The 20,058-nt window shown below is 44.8% G+C and overlaps 1 protein-coding gene across 1 annotated transcript in view; it reads right to left on the reverse strand.

Moving 5' to 3' along the window:
• Nucleotides 1-20,058, reverse strand: part of Adamts16 (ADAM metallopeptidase with thrombospondin type 1 motif 16) — a 124,510-nt gene that overhangs the window by 59,814 nt on the left and 44,638 nt on the right. Inside the window, exons 5-9 of the mRNA XM_032894833.1 lie at nucleotides 17,632-17,831; nucleotides 15,427-15,510; nucleotides 10,735-10,894; nucleotides 9,491-9,596; nucleotides 1,659-1,796 (exon numbers count right to left, since the gene is read on the reverse strand). Of these exons, the coding sequence (XP_032750724.1) occupies nucleotides 1,659-1,796; nucleotides 9,491-9,596; nucleotides 10,735-10,894; nucleotides 15,427-15,510; nucleotides 17,632-17,831 (688 nt within the window). The remainder of the gene's footprint in view (nucleotides 1-1,658; nucleotides 1,797-9,490; nucleotides 9,597-10,734; nucleotides 10,895-15,426; nucleotides 15,511-17,631; nucleotides 17,832-20,058) is intronic.

Genomic DNA, 20,058 nt, shown 5'->3' on the forward strand with positions numbered 1-20,058 from the left:
AAGACTCGAGCTCTTAGTACATACTCAAATTTTCGTCCTCTAATTTTCTAAGCCATCAGATGATAATTTAAACTTCTAAAGATGTTGATACGTTTGTCTCATAAACATAGAAGTGAAAGAGAGCTTTGTAAAATTGGGGACAAGAGCCAGAAAATTAGGGAAGTATTTTGAGTAAATCCGAATCCCTCCGGCTAATACAAGTAAGAGCGGAGCCACTCTAAAGGGCAAACTCTTCCTTACTCCTGAAAGTTTCACTCACACTGGAATAAAAAGAAAGCTGCAAGAAAGAGCTAAACACACCCTGACCACCCCAGTGTGTGGCAGGGATCGTAGAAAACTCTCAGTAGAGGGAACGAGGCTAGGAAAGCCCAGATGAGGGCTGACCACAAGGCCAATCAATGTTGCTCTCAATCTTGCTCAGAGCAGCCTGTGTTAAATGGCAGCAGCTAGCCTGAGTGTTATAACTGGTCAATGTCCAATCGGAAGTGGCTGTGAGTGCCTGGCTCTATGTGGCATATCGCATCACCCCCTCTAGGCCCTTAGGGAACAATCATGAAAGGGGTACAGAAAGAATGTATGAACCAGGAGCTGCAGCGTGTGTGAGGGAGGTGGGTTTTTAGGAAACACCGATGTCACTTTGAAATGGCGTGGCTGCTATATCCATGAACTCATAGAAACTGTGTTTCTCTGCAAAAGACAAGACTGGGACCTGCTGACATCTCAGCATGGAGTCAGTCCCAGCTCTCTCTGAGGACTTTAATCCTTTTAAAGATTACTGTGGGGAAGCAGAACCATTTTCTTCAGTGGTGTAGCCCCTCTTAACTTATCCATGCTCCAATAGATAACCCTTACCCCGGCAAATAGAAGTCACCCCAATTAAACTCAGTGGGTCACAAAACTAAACCAGCATCAACCAGAAAAGGAAAACAAAGAGGGATACAGGGGCTGAGGGATCTCCTAGTTAGAAAATTGCCGAAACAAGGACCTGAATTCAGATCACTGCATCCTACACATAAAGCCAGGTATGCAATAGATCCCTGTAACCCCAACCTTGTAGTGGGGTGGGGGAGGGGAGCTAATGGATCCCTGAATCTCATGGATCCCTGAAGCTCATGGGTAATCACACATAGTCAAACCAGAGCTTCAGCTTCACAGAGAAACATTGTTTCAAAAATAAATAAGCAAATAAAGATGGAAAGCAACTGATAAAACAATGCTTGATCACAAGCTTGGGCCCCACACCCATGTGTTCCCCCCACAGACCCCACACTTATGCAAACATATACATAAACAGCAGAGAAAGAACGAGACAGAGACACAGACCATGAGAGACATAGAGACACTGACAGAGAGACAGAAAAACAGAGACAGAGAGAGGCAGAGATAGAGACAGAGACACAGAGACATCAGAGACAGACGAGAGGGCTTGTTAGAAGAAGGAATGGTTTAGTGTAAGAGTGAAGGGGGATGACAGAGGATAATGGGAGCATAAATGACCAAAATACATAGTATAAACATGCATGAAATTGTCAAAGAATAAATATAATTTCAAAATAGAAACATATGAATTAGAATTTTAAACAATCCAGAATGTTGATGGGGAAAAAAGGTTCCCAAAAGTTCAAGGTGGTCACAATGCTGTCCCAAGGTACCCATACCTTAAGAACTTGTGCAGGTACTGACGACTGCAGGAGGACCAGGAGAAGACGCCATTGCGTCCTGCCAGTGTTGGGGACATTATGTTGCCCTCAGACTTCTTGCACATATTCCCTTCTCCATCATGGACCATACCAAAGCTGAGGAAGAGAGAAATGGTCACTTCCAATCACAAACTAGACTACAATATACACTGAAGGACATGAAGATCATCCCTTTTCAGAAATAGCATTGTATCAATCAGTCTATGGAGCACATTCGTGTGCTCCCAGAGCCTCTTGGAAGAGCAAGTGACTCATCACACAGATTTAAGGACAACATATCAAAACTCAAGGAGCGTATGAGAACCCACAGACACTACTAGGACTTGCAGAGGTTTCAGAGCTCTTTGTTAGAAATATGGAAGCTGTGTGTGTTGTGTTGTGGTGTGTGTGTGTGTGTGTGTGTGTGTGTGTGTGTGCGTGTGTGTGTGTGTGTATGCTTAGGGCTGATCGCTTGGGATTTGATATCAGGGAGGCTACCCTGCAGTATCCTGAATCTTTCTCTTTCAGTAGCCATTAAATAACTGTAACTCTCTATCTGGGCTCCCATCCATATTGGAATGTCAACTGGTGTTGTCATTGTCATAGGTGATTATGTCAGATGGTGTTGTCATTGTCCCTTAGGCTTGTTTAATAATAATCTTATTGACATATCATGTTTATAACTTTCAATTTGCATTAACTAGACTCAGCAGGTTGCATTCATACATACAGATGTGTGTATACATGTGTATATACAGATGTAAATACATGTGCATACATATGTAACAACAATGATTGAAGAAGCCATGAATTTAAGGGAGAGTAGGGTACATAGAGGAGAAGTTGGAGGGGTAGAAATTATACAAAGACAGTTATTCATGTATGGAATTCTAAAAGAATAGAATAAAAAAATTAATTAGAGAACCAGATATAGAAGTTAGGTTTCGTTAGGTTTCCAGCCAGAAGTTCCTGACTCAGAAAAATAAGATTCAGTCATTAAGTTTCCCAGATAAGCTCCCTTGGCAATGTGGATGTTTGAGTCAGCTTTAGCAATACTGAACAGTCACATGCACTCATCAGGGACAGAACAGCCATCCCCAACCATGCTGGGCTGCTCCTTGGCACTAGCTCCTCACAGCTGCAGGCTGTGGCAGATAGGCAGCACTTAACTCCCTGACCCGATACCTACAGCTCTCTGCAGAGCATCTCTCTGCAAAGGGTGAGCAATCATAAGCATAGGTGGGAACTGTTTAAATCTGTGCCCATTCTGACTTAGGAGAAACCACAACAGTTTGGGGTTCTAGCCTAGCCTCCTGCATGGACACACCGCTCAAGCTTGAGTAGCTATGAGTGAGGGTACCACAGATGCCCATGTAGTCTTCACTGCCAAACAGCATGTTCTTCAGAGTTGCGACACTGCAGCCCTGAGCCTAGAGGGACAAGTGACTCAAGTGGTCATCTCCTAAGAAAGCTCTGCATCTCTTTAATTCCCAGAGTTTTGCCTGCAGAAGGACTCATCGCCCTTTGCAGCTCTTCCAGGAGGTACTCCAAACTGTCTCGAAGGAAAGCCTGGGGCTTTGGGAAGAGCCCCAGGATCCTGAACACCTCCACTACTGTAAGCATATTATTCAGGGCCCACTTACTATTGGCCACTGCTATTTACTACTCTGTCATTATATTGATTCCCCAAGAGCAGGTGTTGAGTGAATGAGACCCAGAGGAAAAAGGAAAGGCTCTTGAAAGTAGAAGTGGGGAGACTGGTTACTGAATTCATGGAAACCATCAAGATTTCCGTGATGAGCAAATGGAAGACAACACAGGCAGGAAGACTCTTAGTGGGCATGGGGTGGGATCTAAAGGAAATGAGAGAACATGTCCTGCAAAGGCTGAGAACAGAAACATGTACTTAGATGCTTGCTTAGAGCCACATGATAATGTAAGTTAAAAAAAAAATAACATCTGAGTTATTTCCAGCTCCTGGCTGTTACAAACAAGACTGCCATGCACATGGTGGAACATGTGTCCTTGAAATATGGTGGAGAATCTTTTGGGTATATGCCCAGGATTGGTATAGCTGGGTCTTCAGTTAGATCTATTTTCTATTTTCTTCGGAACTGCCAGACTGATTTCCAGAGTGGTTGTACCAGCTTGCAATCCCACCAACAATAGAGGAGGGCTCCTCTTTCTCCACATCTTTGCCAGCATCTGTTGTCACCTGGGTTTTTTATCTTAGCCATTCTGATTGGTGTAAAGTGGAATCTCAGTGTTGTTTTGATTTGTCTTTTCCTGGTGATTAAAGATGCTGAACATTTCTTTAAGTGCTCCTCAGCCATTTGAGATTTCTCTGTTGAGAATTCTCTGTTTAGCTCTGCATCCCATTTTTAATGGGCTTACTTGGGGTGTTTGGAGCCTTCTTGAGTGCTTTGTGTGTTTTGGATATTAGCCCTCAATCAGACAGATGTAAGGTCAGTGAAGATTAAGCACATCATGAATTTTGCAGGCAAATGGATTGAACTAGGAAATATCACCCTGAGTGAAGCAACCCAGACCCAAAATGACATGTATGGTATGTACTCACTGATGAGTGGTTATTAGCCAAAAAATTCAGAATACCCATGATACAATTCAGACTGTAGGAAGCTTAAAAAGAAGGAAGGTCAAGTGTGGATACCTGAAACACACTTAGAAGGGGAACAAAATAATCACAGGAAGAAGACAAAGGGAGGAAACTGGTTGGGAGAAGAGAAAATGGGGAAAAGAATCAGGATCCGGTATGGGGAGGCACAGAGGAACACCTAGGGGCCAGGAGAAGGCATTGAAATATGCAGCAGTGGGGGTTAGGAGGCAGGGGGAATCTCAAGAAAGTCCCAGAGACCTGGTATATGAGAGGCTACCAGGATGACATTAACCAAAATGCCCAACCGTGGAGAAATGGAATCAGAAGAGATCCCTTCCAGTAGAGAGGCATAGTCTCCATTGGAAGGATGGGGCATCCACCCATCTTCAAAAATTTTAACCTAGAATTGTTCCTGTCTAAAGGAAACACAGGGACAAAACTGGGGCAGAGACTGAAAGAAAGGTCACTCAGTGATCAGCACAACTTGGGATGGATCCCATGTGCTCACACCAAATCTTGACACTATTACTGAGGAGAGCAGACATGAGCCTGGCATGGCTGTCCTCGGAGAGGCTCTACCAGCAACTGACTGAGACAAATGCAGATCCTTACAGTCAACCATTGAATTGAGGTTGGGGACCAATATGTAAGAGTTAAAGGAAGGACTTAATCCTGTGGAAATTTGATGTCCCGAGGAAAAGGGATGCTGGTGGGTGTGAGAGGGGGTGGGTGGACAGGTAGGAAAGCACCCTCTCAGAAGTGGGGGAAGACAGGGTAAAGAACTTGGGGGAGGGGGGACCAGGAAGGGGGCAACTTTTGGAATGTAAATAAAATAATTTAATAGAGATAAAAATAACATTTCTAAACACCATTTCATATGTGGCATTAAACATTTGACTTATAATTGCTACCTTACTATACTCTATCCTGATAAAGGTAAAACAAAGGACTTGAGAGAGCCCTTTATACGGAATAAAGCCAAGAGCTCAGACCTCCAGATATCAAGGCCCATAGGATCCTTGCAGTGGTCTAACTATAAGGTGATTGGAGGGTGTATCCAAGGAGATCTTGAAGGCAAATATTGTCAGATTTTTGCAAAATTCCTGGTCAGTACCAAGGGTGATGTGGATGTGGTCATTTTAACCTCCACCCATTCTCTGAAGTTCTATTAAAGGCAATTAATCAAGCTAAGGCAACCACATGGCAGGGGAAATGTGTCATGGCTGTGAGAAGGATTTGGGCTGAAATCCCAGAAGGGAGGCTCCACGGGGAGAGAGCAATGACAACCAAATGCCAAAGCACGCTGTCTTGGCTGGCCCTTGACCTGATTTCAGAGGAGAATGTTACAGCCTCACACATGACCTAGATATTTTTACTATCATTTCAGCCTACATTCTAAGGAATTCAAAGAACAATGCCCACTCTCTGGAGATTTCCTGGGTTTCATTTTTCTAATTGAAGATATTTTTCAATGATCAAATTTCAAATTTTGCTAGTATTAAAACATCAGAGAAATACACCACAAACTTTGGCTACCCAAAGCATTTTCTGGGAGACTTCTGGCAAACTCGTAGGCTGTGAGGTTGAGGTGAGCATGTGATGGTGTTCTCACCGACCCCATGTGATTTGGGTGCTTACAGAATCCGTTCCTTGCTATATCATGAGTTATCTTTCCAATCAGCACACCATGCACAGACATGATGAATGTGTCTATCACATAACCATGCCATAGAGACCACATATGATATTAATGTTAAAGTAATAGAAGAAAGAATAGATGAATCTCAAAGATAAGGTTGGTATTTGTTACTGGGAAGTGTAAGTCAAGCTATGTATTACAGATAAAACATATTTCCAGTGTACCATAGCACTCTATTTAAAATGGTTATCATTCCATGGCATAATAAACACTATTGTCCCTTTGTCCTTAATAATATGTAGGACCTAGATGTCTCCTATACATGCTCTTAGGCATACTGCCTTCAAATACAACAGTCAATACCAGTTTCTCCATTTCTGTTTGTTGGCTCAAGGGCAACCTCCCAGCAATGACTCTGACTCAGATAAAAAGTATTAGCCTGGAGGTCACTTTGCTAAGTGAGATAAGCAAGATTCAGAAAGACAAATAGTGTGTGTTTTTGCTTGTATTTGAGGTCTAGATTTAAATATGTGTATATATACACACATATACATTCCTACCTACCTAATGTATGTAATAAATACATACATACAAACATACAAACATGCAAAATGGAAGTATAAGGTAGACTATGAAGGTGGAGGAAGTGTATAAAGATCTGAGGAACAAGACAGGATAATGGAGAAAGAAAAGAAAATGGCGTGTGCTTTCTCTTCTGTGGAAAATATGACTGTATATACAGGCATACATATGCACACATATATGAGAAGAAATCAGGAAGGGGCTACAGGGAGGAAGCAGACTCCTATTACAATGCTGTATATAAAAGGTCAGTACAAAGTGCAAATAAAATAGAGCACAATAATATATGTATAAGAAAATATCACCATGAAACATATATAATTAAATAATAGTAACATAAAGAAGGCATAAATTATAAGCATAATTTCAGAGAAAGTGTCTTCCACTATTTTCTGGGTCCTGAATTGCTATCTGAAAGTCCTTATTCATTGATGACCTATCTCCAGGGTGAGGAACAGTAAGCAGGTTCGGTAAATAGAGCTGGCTATTGGGACAGTGTAGCTAAGGAGGTGAGAAGTGTTGAATAGGACACTGGAGCAACGTCATCCAGATGCTGACTCCCTTTTGGAAGATGGAGGTGACTGTAGGTAGGACCAGCATGCCCACAGGTCTGACACAAACTACTCACTGGGAGATAGAGGCAGAAGTGGAGACCCCAGTTAGGATGAGATTAGGAGGGGTTAGATAGTTTTCCGGAGTGAACAGGAGTAGGGAAGGGGCTTAGTTAACACCTGGTTCAATCACATCTGAGCTGTTTGGTTCTGTGCAAATTGTCGAACTCACGAAGCCTTTATCCCTATGTAAAGCACAATAACAAAGCTTTCTATGCACCAAACACGCACTGTGCTTCTGACACATCACACAACACAGAGGCTTCTTCACACACTAATGGTGGGAACATATGTGTGGTGATAGGATGGTAGGAAGATGGCTCTTAAGAAGAAAGACAAGGAATAACCCAATATGGGCACTGGATCTTCTCAGAGGGCAGTGACAATCACTAAGCTAGGCAATGGTGCAAGAAGGAATTCAAGCTGAATTTCAGTTAAATTAGCCACCTGCAGTAGTGACAAGTACAGCCGATACCTCTATCTGCCTATCAAACTCTAGTAGGTGGAGTCTCAGTGACTTAAGTATTTCTTGCCTTAGTTGTTTAATTAAGTTGAGGTATGGTTGAGAGAACAGAAAGAGCCTAGTGTCATTATAATAATGAAAAGTTTTAACTCTAGCTAACTATTAAAATACAATTACGTCTTAACTAAAAGCCTTATAGAGTGTAGGTGTAATTTTCTGGGCAATGAAATCATCAATCACTACCTGTGATATTGAAGGATTGGTAATGGGATGTACAGCTTCGCCTTAGGGTCAACAGTTCACATGGCCAAAGCCTGCAGGTTCTCCATAGAACGGGATTGAACAAAGGTGCACATATTTGCACCTGTGGGGTGTGTGTGGGGGGTGTGTGTGTGTGCATGTGAGCGCACCTGTGGGAACAGGTGTATTGAATCCATTTTCCAATAGGATGTGGAAAAACTGGCTTTGTCAAAACGAAGGTCACAAACACACTCTCTTTATTTTCCTATTGTCAGGAAAATCAAGTTTGAAGAAAAATGATCAGCAGAAAAGGGGAATTCCAAGTTGTACATATTCTGAAAGAAATTTCAAATAGTGTTTCAACATGACAAGCAATAGTGTTTCATCATGTCCATGATGTCAGTTGACCTCCATAGTCCTCAAGGTACTCAGAAGACGTCCAGAGCAGTTTGAAGGTAATGGGGCCTTTCACAACACTTCAGTACACCATGCCCCTAAAGTGAATCAGCTGACAGGATTATAAATGTAAAATATTATATAAGACTAATAATTTCTCTAAGGAATTGTGAGTATAAATATAAGATTATTTTACATGATTAAAGAACACCATGAGTTACTCATCTTGATGGTTTATTTCCTCCCATCCTCTGGTTGTGTGTGTGTGTGTGTGTGTGTGTGAGTGTGTGTGTCTGTGTGTGGCTTTGTGTGGCTTTGTGTGCATGTGAAACAATACAATGTAATGTTACCTCTTTTAATAAGCAATGGCTCAGAAGTCAGGATCAGGACATGGAAAATTAACCAGGTTTTCACAGTGGTCACACTGACAAGTTACACTCATATACCTCTAAGTACAGCATGTTTACAGATCATATATGAGTTCATATGTGTGTACATATATATGCATGTGTATTCTTGTGTGTTATATGTATATAGCAATGTGTGTGTATGTGTATGTATGTATGTGTGTGTATGTGTATGTATGTGTGTATGTGTGTGTATGTGTGTATGTGTGTGTCTGTGTCTATGTGTGTCTGTGTGTATGTATATGTACATGTGTGTACTGGGGAGGGTGTTTTCTGAAGGTTATCTGTGTGCGTGTGCATGTGTGTATATGTTTGTGTATGTGTGTGTATGTGTATGTGTGTGTATGTGTATGTGTGTGTATGTGTATGTGTGTGTATGTGTATGTGTGTGTATGTGTATGTGTGTATATGTATGTGTGTGTATGTGTGTGTATGTGTGTGTATATGTATGTATGTGTGTGTATGTGTGTGTCTGTGTCTATGTGTGTCTGTGTGTATGTGTATGTATGTATGTGTATGTGTGTGTATATGTACGTATGTGTGTATGTGTGTATGTGTATGTATGTGTGTGTATGTGTGTGTATGTGTGTGTTTGTGTCTATGTGTGTCTGTGTGTATGTGTATGTATGTATGTGTATGTGTGTGTGCGTATGTGTGTGTCTGTGTGTGGCTGTGTGTAAACAAAACTCCAGAGCAGCTACCATTAACAAGAAGACTTGTTCTTCTGTCCAGTCAGATGGAGGACCTTAAGAGCAGCCTACTGGAAAATGAGGTGAACCCACACAATCAATACATAAATGTGGATATCACCCAGTCAGCAGATGACATTCATCTTCCTCCAATACAACAGACTCACTTGTGTCCAGACTCATGAGCGATGGTGAAGGCCAGTCCAAGGCCTGAGTCTTCGTTGACCGTGCAGCTGCGGTATTTACTGCACATCCCACTGATGGGTGCGAAACCTTAGGGCATAAGCATAGAGAGTATAATACAGTAAGCATAGAGAGTACAATACAGTAAGCATAGAGAGTGCAATACAGTAAGCATAGAGAGTGGAATACAGTAAGCATAGAGAGTGCAATACAATAAGCATAGAGAGTGCAATACAATAAGCATAGAGAGTACAATACAATAAGCATAGAGAGAACAATACAGTAGTGTTCATTTATAATGAGTGGTGGTGGTTTTACTTTCTGGTATTTGATAAAGTTTGGTTCTCGTCTTCATTTGGGAAATGTGAGATGGGCTACTCATGGGCAGCCATGATATATTGATGCAGTAGAAGGGACTGTATCTTGTATATCCTTAGAGGCCCATGGACTCTGCCTTGTGATGATGAACAGGCTTAGATTTTGTTCACTGTTCCTGGAGGAGACTAGAGTTGGGACAAAAGCCCAATGTGGTTTCTCCTCATGTCTCCCATGAACTTTCCTTCTTTGAAATCACTGGACTTCTGAGACTTCACTGGGGGCAATCACGCAGGGCATGCTGATGTCCCCAGTGAGGAATTGTAACAACATCCATGCTGGCTAGCGTGGGTAAAATATATGTCCTCCAAGTCCCCCTGAGGGCTAGCCTTATAAGGCTTTACTGAGAAACAGAGTTAACTTCTGCTACACTCGAGCCTATCTGGCAGTTTCTATATTAAAAACTCGACCCCTCTGAACTTGGGGGACAAAGAGAGTAAAGAGAAAAACCTCTGTGGAGTGCTAGATAGCACCCTCTTTGGCCATTAAAAAAATTGTCAAAGTGCCTCACTCTGTGACCATTTAAAATATGGCCGGACTGCTGATGGTCAGATCTTTACAAAGAAGTAGGGACATGGAGAGTAGAGTGTTACTGTGGTGTCTCCATCAATATTAATGAATCCATTACTCCTGTGACATTATGAGACAGCTTGAATCTCCCTGTCCCATTTGCAGTGGCCGGGGGCATGGGAAAGGGCAGTTATTATGTGAGAAGATGCAGGGGCTGTGGCCCTTGTTCTGGCTACACATCAGTCGACACATGGAAATTCCTGGTGGTGGTGATGGTTAACTACCCCACCCTCCAAAGTGACCCTCCCCCCACATCCCTCCAACTCATGCTGGAGAATCTTACCCAATGTGTCACAGGGTTCATTCTTCCAGGAACATATGTCCAGACCAGTCAGTAAGATGGCGTGGTCATGACGAGCTCCATCTTTCCCCATCAATCCAGATTGCCACTGGCAGAAGCTGGTTAACGTGCGGTCTGCATGGTGACTAATCGCCAGCCCTGGCTAGGCAAGAGAGGCCAAGACACCCACAGACATGTAGAGAAAGCATGCTAAAGCCATTCTCAACACAGCAGGCTATTCTTGGTGGAGATTTAAAACACAAAGATGAACCCAGAAGGCACATGGTAAGAGTTCCATATGATGCTTTAACATCCCAAGGACTGTGCTATACAAATCTGTGTGGATTCAGAGAAGTCGCTTATGAGCCTGTCTGTACACAATCAACTAGAATGTGTGTGGTGGATTCTTGGATTCAATGACCAAGAAAGAGCATCTGAGCAAGAATCTTTCATAAAAAAACTTTGCAAAATTGTAACTGGAATAGGATCTTTGTGTGTGGCTTATACAGTACATACACACACACACACACACACACACACACACTACATACTACACAATACACAATACACACTACACACACACACTATACATACACACATACCACATGCACACACATACCACACACCACACACCACACATAACACACACACACACACACACACACATTCACAGAGAAAGAGAGAGAAAGAGAGAGAGAGAGTCTGTCTCCCCAATAATGAATTCACAACCATAGCCAGCAACAACATTTTCACCTCTGATGTAACAAGTGTTAAGCTAGATCTTTTCTACACAGAGACAACTTGTTTATACCAAGAGGTCAACTTCTAAATAAACTCTAATGAGACAATGTAGAATTCCAATAGCCTTATCCATATATGTCAAGTGGTAGCAGTGGACTATGGGCATGAAGTCTAGAACTATAAGGGATGGAGAATGGAGGGCCAGGAACATTGTGAGAGCTGGTGTAATGAGTTATTGAGCCACTTATAAGTTTGCTACAGTGTCCTAAAAGTAATTAGAGAATATCAGTTTACATGCCCCTGTTTCAGAATGCTATCTTTTTCAAAGCTTTAATCCCTATTGAAAAAAGTTCTCTCATAGTCACTAAAGACATTTTCCCCTTAAATATTTATTTTGTTTTCCCAGAGTCATATGCACCTAAGCGACCTGCCGCACATAAGCACACAAGCATGCCTGCATTCCTTGGCTGGTAATTTCCAGGAAGCTGTTGTTAATTAAAGTTAACACAGGTGTATGATCAAATGATAACCTTGCTTATTCTTTGCATCTTGGGTGAATTCCAAAGCAAGAACGTTTTAATACAGAGAATAATTAACTTGTCACCTGAGAAGCCTGGCTAGTTCAGAGAAACCTCCCAGCTGCACACCCACAGAGCAGACAATGGGGTTAGACAGGCCAGACAGCCTGCCCTGCTGCATCCCACCTGCAAGGGAAAGGGGCATCCCACAGATGTTATGAATCATCTCTGATTCCATCTAAAACATTCTTGGCTTTATAGACAAGGGCACCATGGCTACCAGGAGACATTGAAGACGTCACCAAGGGTAGGAGTGGATGCCGGGTGTCTAGCTCAGGCCGTGAGCCCACGTGCCTTTGCTGAGTCAGTAACCAGCTTAGAAGAAATAGAAGTGGGGTCTGTTTTTAACGAGGACTTCCATATCGCTGATGCTGTAAGGATCTCCTTGGGGTACAGAGCATGCATCTGTGTGGGGTGACAGGAGGCCACTCTGAGGAAAGGGTCTTCTTTCCCCCATTACCACAAGACAGCATTAACTGAGATTAGTGCCCAGTAAGAAAAATGTACTCCATCTTCCAGGATCTCCAGCAAAAAGTAAAAACCTTCATCTGAGCATCATGGGGATTTTTGGAAGCAGGAGGTGGCAGGGTAAAACAACACAGCACAGCACAGCACAGCACAGCACAGCACTGCACAGCACAGCACAGCACAGCACAGCACAGCACAGCACAGCACAGCACAGCACAGCACAGCACAGCACAGCACAGCACAGCACAGCACAGCACAGCACAGCACAGCACAGCACAGCACAGCACAGCACAGCACAGCACAGCACAGCACAGCACAGCACAGCACAGCACAGCACAGCACAGCACAGCACAGCACAGCTCAGCACAGCACAGCACAGCACTGCACAGCACAGCACAGCACAGCACAGCACAGCACAGCACAGCACAGCACAGCACAGCACAGCACAGCACAGCACAGCACAGCACAGCACAGCACAGCACAGCACAGCACAGCACAGCACAGCACAGCACAGCACAGCACAGCACAGCACAGCACAGCACAGCACAGAATGGCACGGCACGGCACGGCACGGCACGGCACGGCACAGAACAGAACAGAACAGAACAGAACAGAACAGAACAGCATAGCATAGAACAGCACAGCACTGTACAGCACGGCACAGAACAGAACAGCACAGCACTGCACAACACTGCACAGCACAGCACAACACAGCATAGCACAGCACAGCACAGCACAGCACAGCACAGCACAGCACAGCACTGCACAGCACAGCACAGCACAGCACAGCACGGCACAGCACAGCACAGCACAGCACAGCACAGCACAGCACACAGCACAGCACAGCACAGCACAGCACAGCACAGCACAGCACAGCAGCACAGCACAGCACAGCACAGCACAGCACAGCACAGCACAGCACAGCACAACACAGCAGCACTGCACAGCACAGCACAGCACAGCACTGCACAACACTGCACAGCACAGCACAACACAGCATAGCACAGCACAGCACAGCACAGCACAGCTCAGCACTGCACAGCACAGCACAGCACAGCACTGCACGGCACGGCACGGCACGGCACGGCACAGAACAGAACAGAACAGCATAGCATAGAACAGCACAGCACTGTACAGCACGGCACAGAACAGAAGAGCACAGCACAGCACAGCATAGCACAGCATAGCACACAGCACAGCACAGCACTGCACAGCACAGCACAGCACAGCACAGCACAACACAGCACAGCACAGCACAGCACAGCACAGCACAGCACAGCACAGCACAACACAACACAGCACAGCACAGCACAGCACAGCACAGCACAGCACAGCACAGCACAGCACAGCACAGCACAGCACAGCACAGCACAGCACAGCACAGCACAGCACAGCACAGCACAGCACACACTGCACAGCACAGCACAACACAGCATAGCACAGCACAGCACAGCACAGCACAGCACAGCACACTGCACAGCACAGCACAGCACAGCACAGCACAGCACAGCACAGCACAGCACAGCACAGCACACAGCACAGCACAGCACAGCACAGCACAGCACAGCACAGCACAGCACAGCACAGCACAGCACAGCACAGCACAGCACAGCACAGCACAGCACAGCACAGCACAGCACAGCACAGCACAGCACAGCACAGCACAGCACAGCACTGCACAGCACAGCACACAGCACAGCACAGCAGTACACACAGCACAGCACAGCACAGCACAGCACAGCAGCACTGCACAGCACAGCACAGCACAGCACAGCACAGCACAGCACAGCACAGCACAGCACAGCACAGCACAGCACAGCACAGCACTCACAACACAGCACAGCACAGCACAACTGCACAGCACAGCACAACACAGCATAGCACAGCACAGCACAGCACATCACAACACAGCTCAGCACTGCACAGCACAGCACAGCACAGCACAGCACAGCACAGCACAGCACAGCACAGCACAGCACAGAACAGCACAGCACAGCACAGCACAGCACAGCACAGCACAGCACAGCACAGAACAGCACAGCACAGCACAGCACAGCACAGCACAGCACAGCACAGCACAGCACAGCACAGCACAGCACAGCACAGCACAGCACTGCACAGCACAGCAGCACAGCACAGCAGCACAGCACAGCACAGCACAGCACAGCACTGCACAGCACAGCACAGAACTGCACAGCACAGCACAACACAGCATAGCACAGAACTGCACAGCTCAGCACAGCACTGCACAGCACAGCACAGCACAGCACAGCACAGCACAGCACACCATGATACAGTTCATTGTCTATGCTAGAAACACAGTTGGTCTTGTGGAAAAGCACAGATAGGAAGCTCATGGTGGCTGAAGATACATTGTCCTTCATACTATCAGTGTGTTTCCTTCCCACAGTCTCATGACAAATGTGTCCTCTGTTCTGTTTTCTTGTGAGCTCACACACACAACATGGCTCTCTCTCTCTCTTTCTCACACACACACACATACATATACCACACACAGCCCCTACCATGCCTATAGTACCCACATCATATACATATATACATACATACATACATACATATACACATAAACAAACACCATATACACACATGCAATGCATTCATACACACATACAACACACACACAACACACACACTCACACACACATACCACACATACACACCATACATAGGATACACACACATGTGCACACACACACACACGCACATATGCACCCACGCACACTACATGCACGATTAGAAAGAAATGATATGAGTCACTTTAAACACAAAATATGAAATCTTTCTTTTCCCAAGTAAGAGAGAAATAAAGAATACACAGAGCGATGCAGCTTTGCACACTCATTTTCCTCCTGAGGAAAGAAAGCTGCTGCTCTTGAAGCTGCAATACCTGTTCATCTTCCAGCAGAATGAGTCCCACAATGACAATATTGATGTTTCCCCCAATTGTTCCATCCTTGAATAAAGCAGACACCTGAAACAGAAAAACGAAATATCTGCGTGAGCTGCGAATGGATCTTTGCCTAGTCATGGCTCAACTTCTTGCATGTAAGAGCAAACCCTACATCTTCAGTGCCCAAACTAGGTGAGTATTGTCCCCTTGTATTTCTCAGATAGGAAAGATATAGGGAACCCTATCTATGGAAACTTGGATGTCTCCATCTAAAGTTTGAGGAGGAGGCAGAGGAGGTGGAGGAGGCAGAGGGGTAGGAGGGGGAAAAGGGGGAGGAGAAGGCCCACCTATTATCTATCATAAAGAAGAAACAAGTTTTAAAGATCCTCCTCCTCCTCCTCCTCCTCCTCCTCCTCCTCCTCCTCCTCCTCACCACCACCACCACCACCATCATCATCATCATCATCATCATCATCATCACTGCAACAGTCTTGCTGTGTAGGCTAGCTAGCCTTTAACTCACACTCTGCTAGCCTCAGCTTCCTCTGAGTCCTGGCCTGTGCCACACTAGAAAGATTATTTTGATCACAGTGGCGATAGCATATGCCAAGTGCACCACAGGACTTCTAGGGCCACACGGGAGACACTCAGGACAAAACCAGGAGGACACAACGGAGAGGAGGAACAGGAGGCAAGAGACTGAGTGGACAGTGTGGACACTGGGGAGCAGGGCACACAGACGCAGAAACAAAAGCCGAGAGTGGCATTCTGGGTTAGGAGCAGAGTCAGTGTGGCAACTGTGGAGGCCTCAGAGAACTCTTTCCTACCAAGGTAAGGAATTATTGGAACACAGGCAAATGGCAGCTACCGCTGATCAGGGAAGCAGGGACCTGAGCCACAGAATACAGCTTCAGAGCCCAGTGCTCTGGGAGTTCTCTGGGAGGAGAGACAGTGAATTTCTTTGAGGGAAGAGAGTACTTGGCATTACTGTGGGGAGTGAGACATATTTTGGATACTCTGGGGGAGACACAGATTCATGTGGGGTACTCAGTTCACAAATGTCAAAATACACATTTGAAACACTGTCATTAACTCTTTTTCTGACATGTGGGCACCGTAGTTTTTCTCTCTTTGATGAGGATTTACCCCACAGGTGGCAGGTGCCAAGCGCCACTCCTGGGTCCTCAGTAACTCCCACCCTGTTCTTATACAAAGACATCCTTCATCTGGGAAGATATTCCAAAATAAGAGTTTCTCAGTTTCTGCAGATAATTTAGATTCAACACCTGAACATTAGTCTTCCTAAAAAGGTGGGCATTATCTGCACCTCACATCGCATTATCTGCACTTCACATTGCAGTATCTTCACCTAATATTGCATTATCTGCATTTCACATTGCATGATAAAGGTTTGTTGTGTCAAAGTATGTCAATGTTCTGAGGAGATTTCTAGTATGTGAAGACATCAGTGAACCCTAAATGCCTCAGAAACAAACTAAGTTGCAAGGATGATCTAATTAGTTTCTCCCTGATTCATACTTCACAGTTCTGAAAATTTACCTTTTAACTGAAAATTAGCAAAATAAGAGTTTCTTATACTAAGACTCATCTAGACAAGTGAGGAATGAAGCATACATTGTCACATGCACAGAGAGACAAACATACAAACACACACATGAACCAGCATATACATGAACATATACATATAATGTACACAAGGACACATAGTCACATAAACATACACACCATGCACAGATAGACACATACATGCAGAGATACACACATGCAGATGTATGCTTGCACGCATACACACAGACACAAGCACACACACAGAGGCATACACAGGCACATACATGCATGCATGCACATACACACAGGCACATACACACAGGCACATACACAGGCACACACACGTGTGCATGCACAGACACAGGCACATACACAGGCACATACACAGGCACACACACATGTGCATGCACAGACACAGGCACATACACAGGCACATACACAGGCACACACACATGTGCATGCACAGACACAGGCACATACACAGGCACATACACAGGCACACACAGGCACACACACATGTGCATGCACAGACACAGGCACATACACAGGCACATACACAGGCACACACACATGTGCACACACACACACACACACACACACACACACACACACACACACACACACCAGCCTTACCATGTTGAGAATGGTAAGCACATAGGTCGTAATATTTTCATGGCCATGGCTTTGCAGCATTTTTCTGTCAACCACCACCAGAGTCTCCACATTCAACTCTTCATTTCTGTGGGATTTCAAGAGCGAGCGCTTGGGTCGGGAGCTAGGCTTGTACTCATCAGGCAAGATGTAGAGGTTATCATCGGGAGGTTGGGGCATGTCTATGGAGGAACATTAGAGAGTAAGCTAAAGCAAACTCACAAAACCAGAGGCATAGCTGATCCTACAGAAATGTCTGAGAAATGAATGCTCATGCTGAGTAAGGTGACCCCAAGTTTAAGGGCAGCTTGGGCTAAATAAAGAAGCTAAAGCCTGGCTATAGGATTCTCCTATTAGAAGAACAGAGAACTGCCAAACTTTTGGAGTACAAGATATGTTTTAAGCTCACCTCCCAAATTTAAATGCAATTCATACCATCTGGGTGTCTTGGAAACCATTTCTAGAACTAACCCCACATTGTTTTGTTTTGATTTCAAGTGAAAAGTGAACCCTAGCATCTAAAATCAGCATGTCCTAGGACCAAGGACACAATGACTTGCAGAGCAGTGGTCCTTCATACCATTATTGATAGAGTAACAAACCACAGGGTCAACAGCACAGCCCTCAGCTCACATTCCTTTCACAGTTGCTGCTGGTGTCTGGACATAGCTAGTTTCCAATACTCTTCCCAGTCGCTCATACACCATTGGTGACAGCTGCACTCAGTGGGTGCTACATATTGTAACAAACTCCCCTGCATACTTAGCAAATTTAATTATAGAACAATCTGCATTCTGCCCTTGTGGAAGGTTAACACTCTGTGGAAAACAATTAACTCTAGAAGGTGGCTAGGAAAACACAGGATCATTTTGTGGGAAAGCATTCTTCAATCCCTACCTGGTGATGTGAACCTCCAAGTGGACAAGCTTACCCATGGAACCTGCTGTGAACAATCTGCTTAACTAGTACTCACAGCCAAAGCACGTTAGCTCTTTTGGTTTGTTGGTCAGTGGGGATTAAAAACTGAATCCTGAAGTGATTCAATATCCAAAACTCTTAGTTTAAACATGAAGCACAAGTAGAAATCCCATCTAATATCCTTGTGACCAGTCAACTTGAACATTCCCTGAGAACATGCTCTACAATTACCCCCAAGGGTACATGTTAAGGCACATGGGCAACAATCAATTCCCTGTTCAGGTTTGGGATCCATCCCCAGGGTAGTTGTACACACAAAGTATTCCAAAACTCAAAATAGGGTGAAATAGGTCAAGTTTCCCATCTCAAGTACTTATTTCATCTGCGGGAAATGTCACCTGTATCTCAAACCTTCTCAAGCCCTTGCCAAGGCTGACTGGAGCTATATTAGCATTGTAACTCCCAGATGCATATGCACCCTGTAGGAGCTGTCCTGGGTTACTCACTCAGCCTCTATATGAGCTACTGTATGAGATGCCGTGGGACCAGAGGCAGGGCAGTAAATGAAAACAATGTATCACACTGGCCAGAGCTCTTGGAAGCTCTTAGAGCAAACATTATAAGCCTCAGGTCAGTGCTTTCCGAGTGCCCAGGGAACAGGAATCCAGCCAATCCCACATCAGTGGATGCTTCTGGCTGAGATGACAACATTCTGACGTTCCCTTCATCAACCATAGCTCCAGTTTCAGCATCTGCTTTAACAAATTGTCTACATTCTTCATTTGTTTCCAGACAGAGACCTCAGGGAGTGTGGAGAACACACTCGCAGTTGTTGCATGCAGGTGTTCTAATACAGACAGCCTTTGTATGAGTGAGACAGACTTAGAAGAACAGGAACCCGCTGACAAGACTGGGACCCACCCCACAAGAAGTCAACAAGCAAAAGACACATCCCACTGAGTTGGACTCAATCTGAGTTCTCCAGCTCTGTCTGTATTTGTTCCCTTGTATTTTGTTCCCAGAGTAAAATGGGTTCAGACACTGCACAGGCTTTGATACCCCAGTGACACCTACTCCTTCACTGAGCATCTTGTTGTTTACCCATCCCTTAAGATTCACCAAGATCCACAGAGCACCTGCCAGGTTCTTCCTTCTGCTTCCACAAGGCAGATAAAATCATCAGAGGCAGAGAAGGCTGGGACTAGAGGCCTAGGCTTCCTTTGTGCTCTCTGTGAAGGGCAGTGCCTGGGCACTCAGGCAAAGAAGGACGCCAGGGAACTGTGGTTTCCTGGATCAGGAGGGCTACCTTACATGCAAACAAGGGCCCTCACTTGTGGATCAGGACACGATTCTCCAAAGCTTCGCTGACAAACTGCAGGTGAGTGCTGGCCTGCTCTTGCCTCTTTGATGTAGTGGTGTCAAGCTTCAAATATGCATAAAAATAAGTTACCTCAGCAGGAAAAATATGTGAGCTTTAATATGTCTAAACCT

This window comes from Rattus rattus, chromosome 2, assembly GCF_011064425.1.
Source record: "Rattus rattus isolate New Zealand chromosome 2, Rrattus_CSIRO_v1, whole genome shotgun sequence".
Classification (NCBI taxonomy): domain Eukaryota; kingdom Metazoa; phylum Chordata; class Mammalia; order Rodentia; family Muridae; genus Rattus; species Rattus rattus.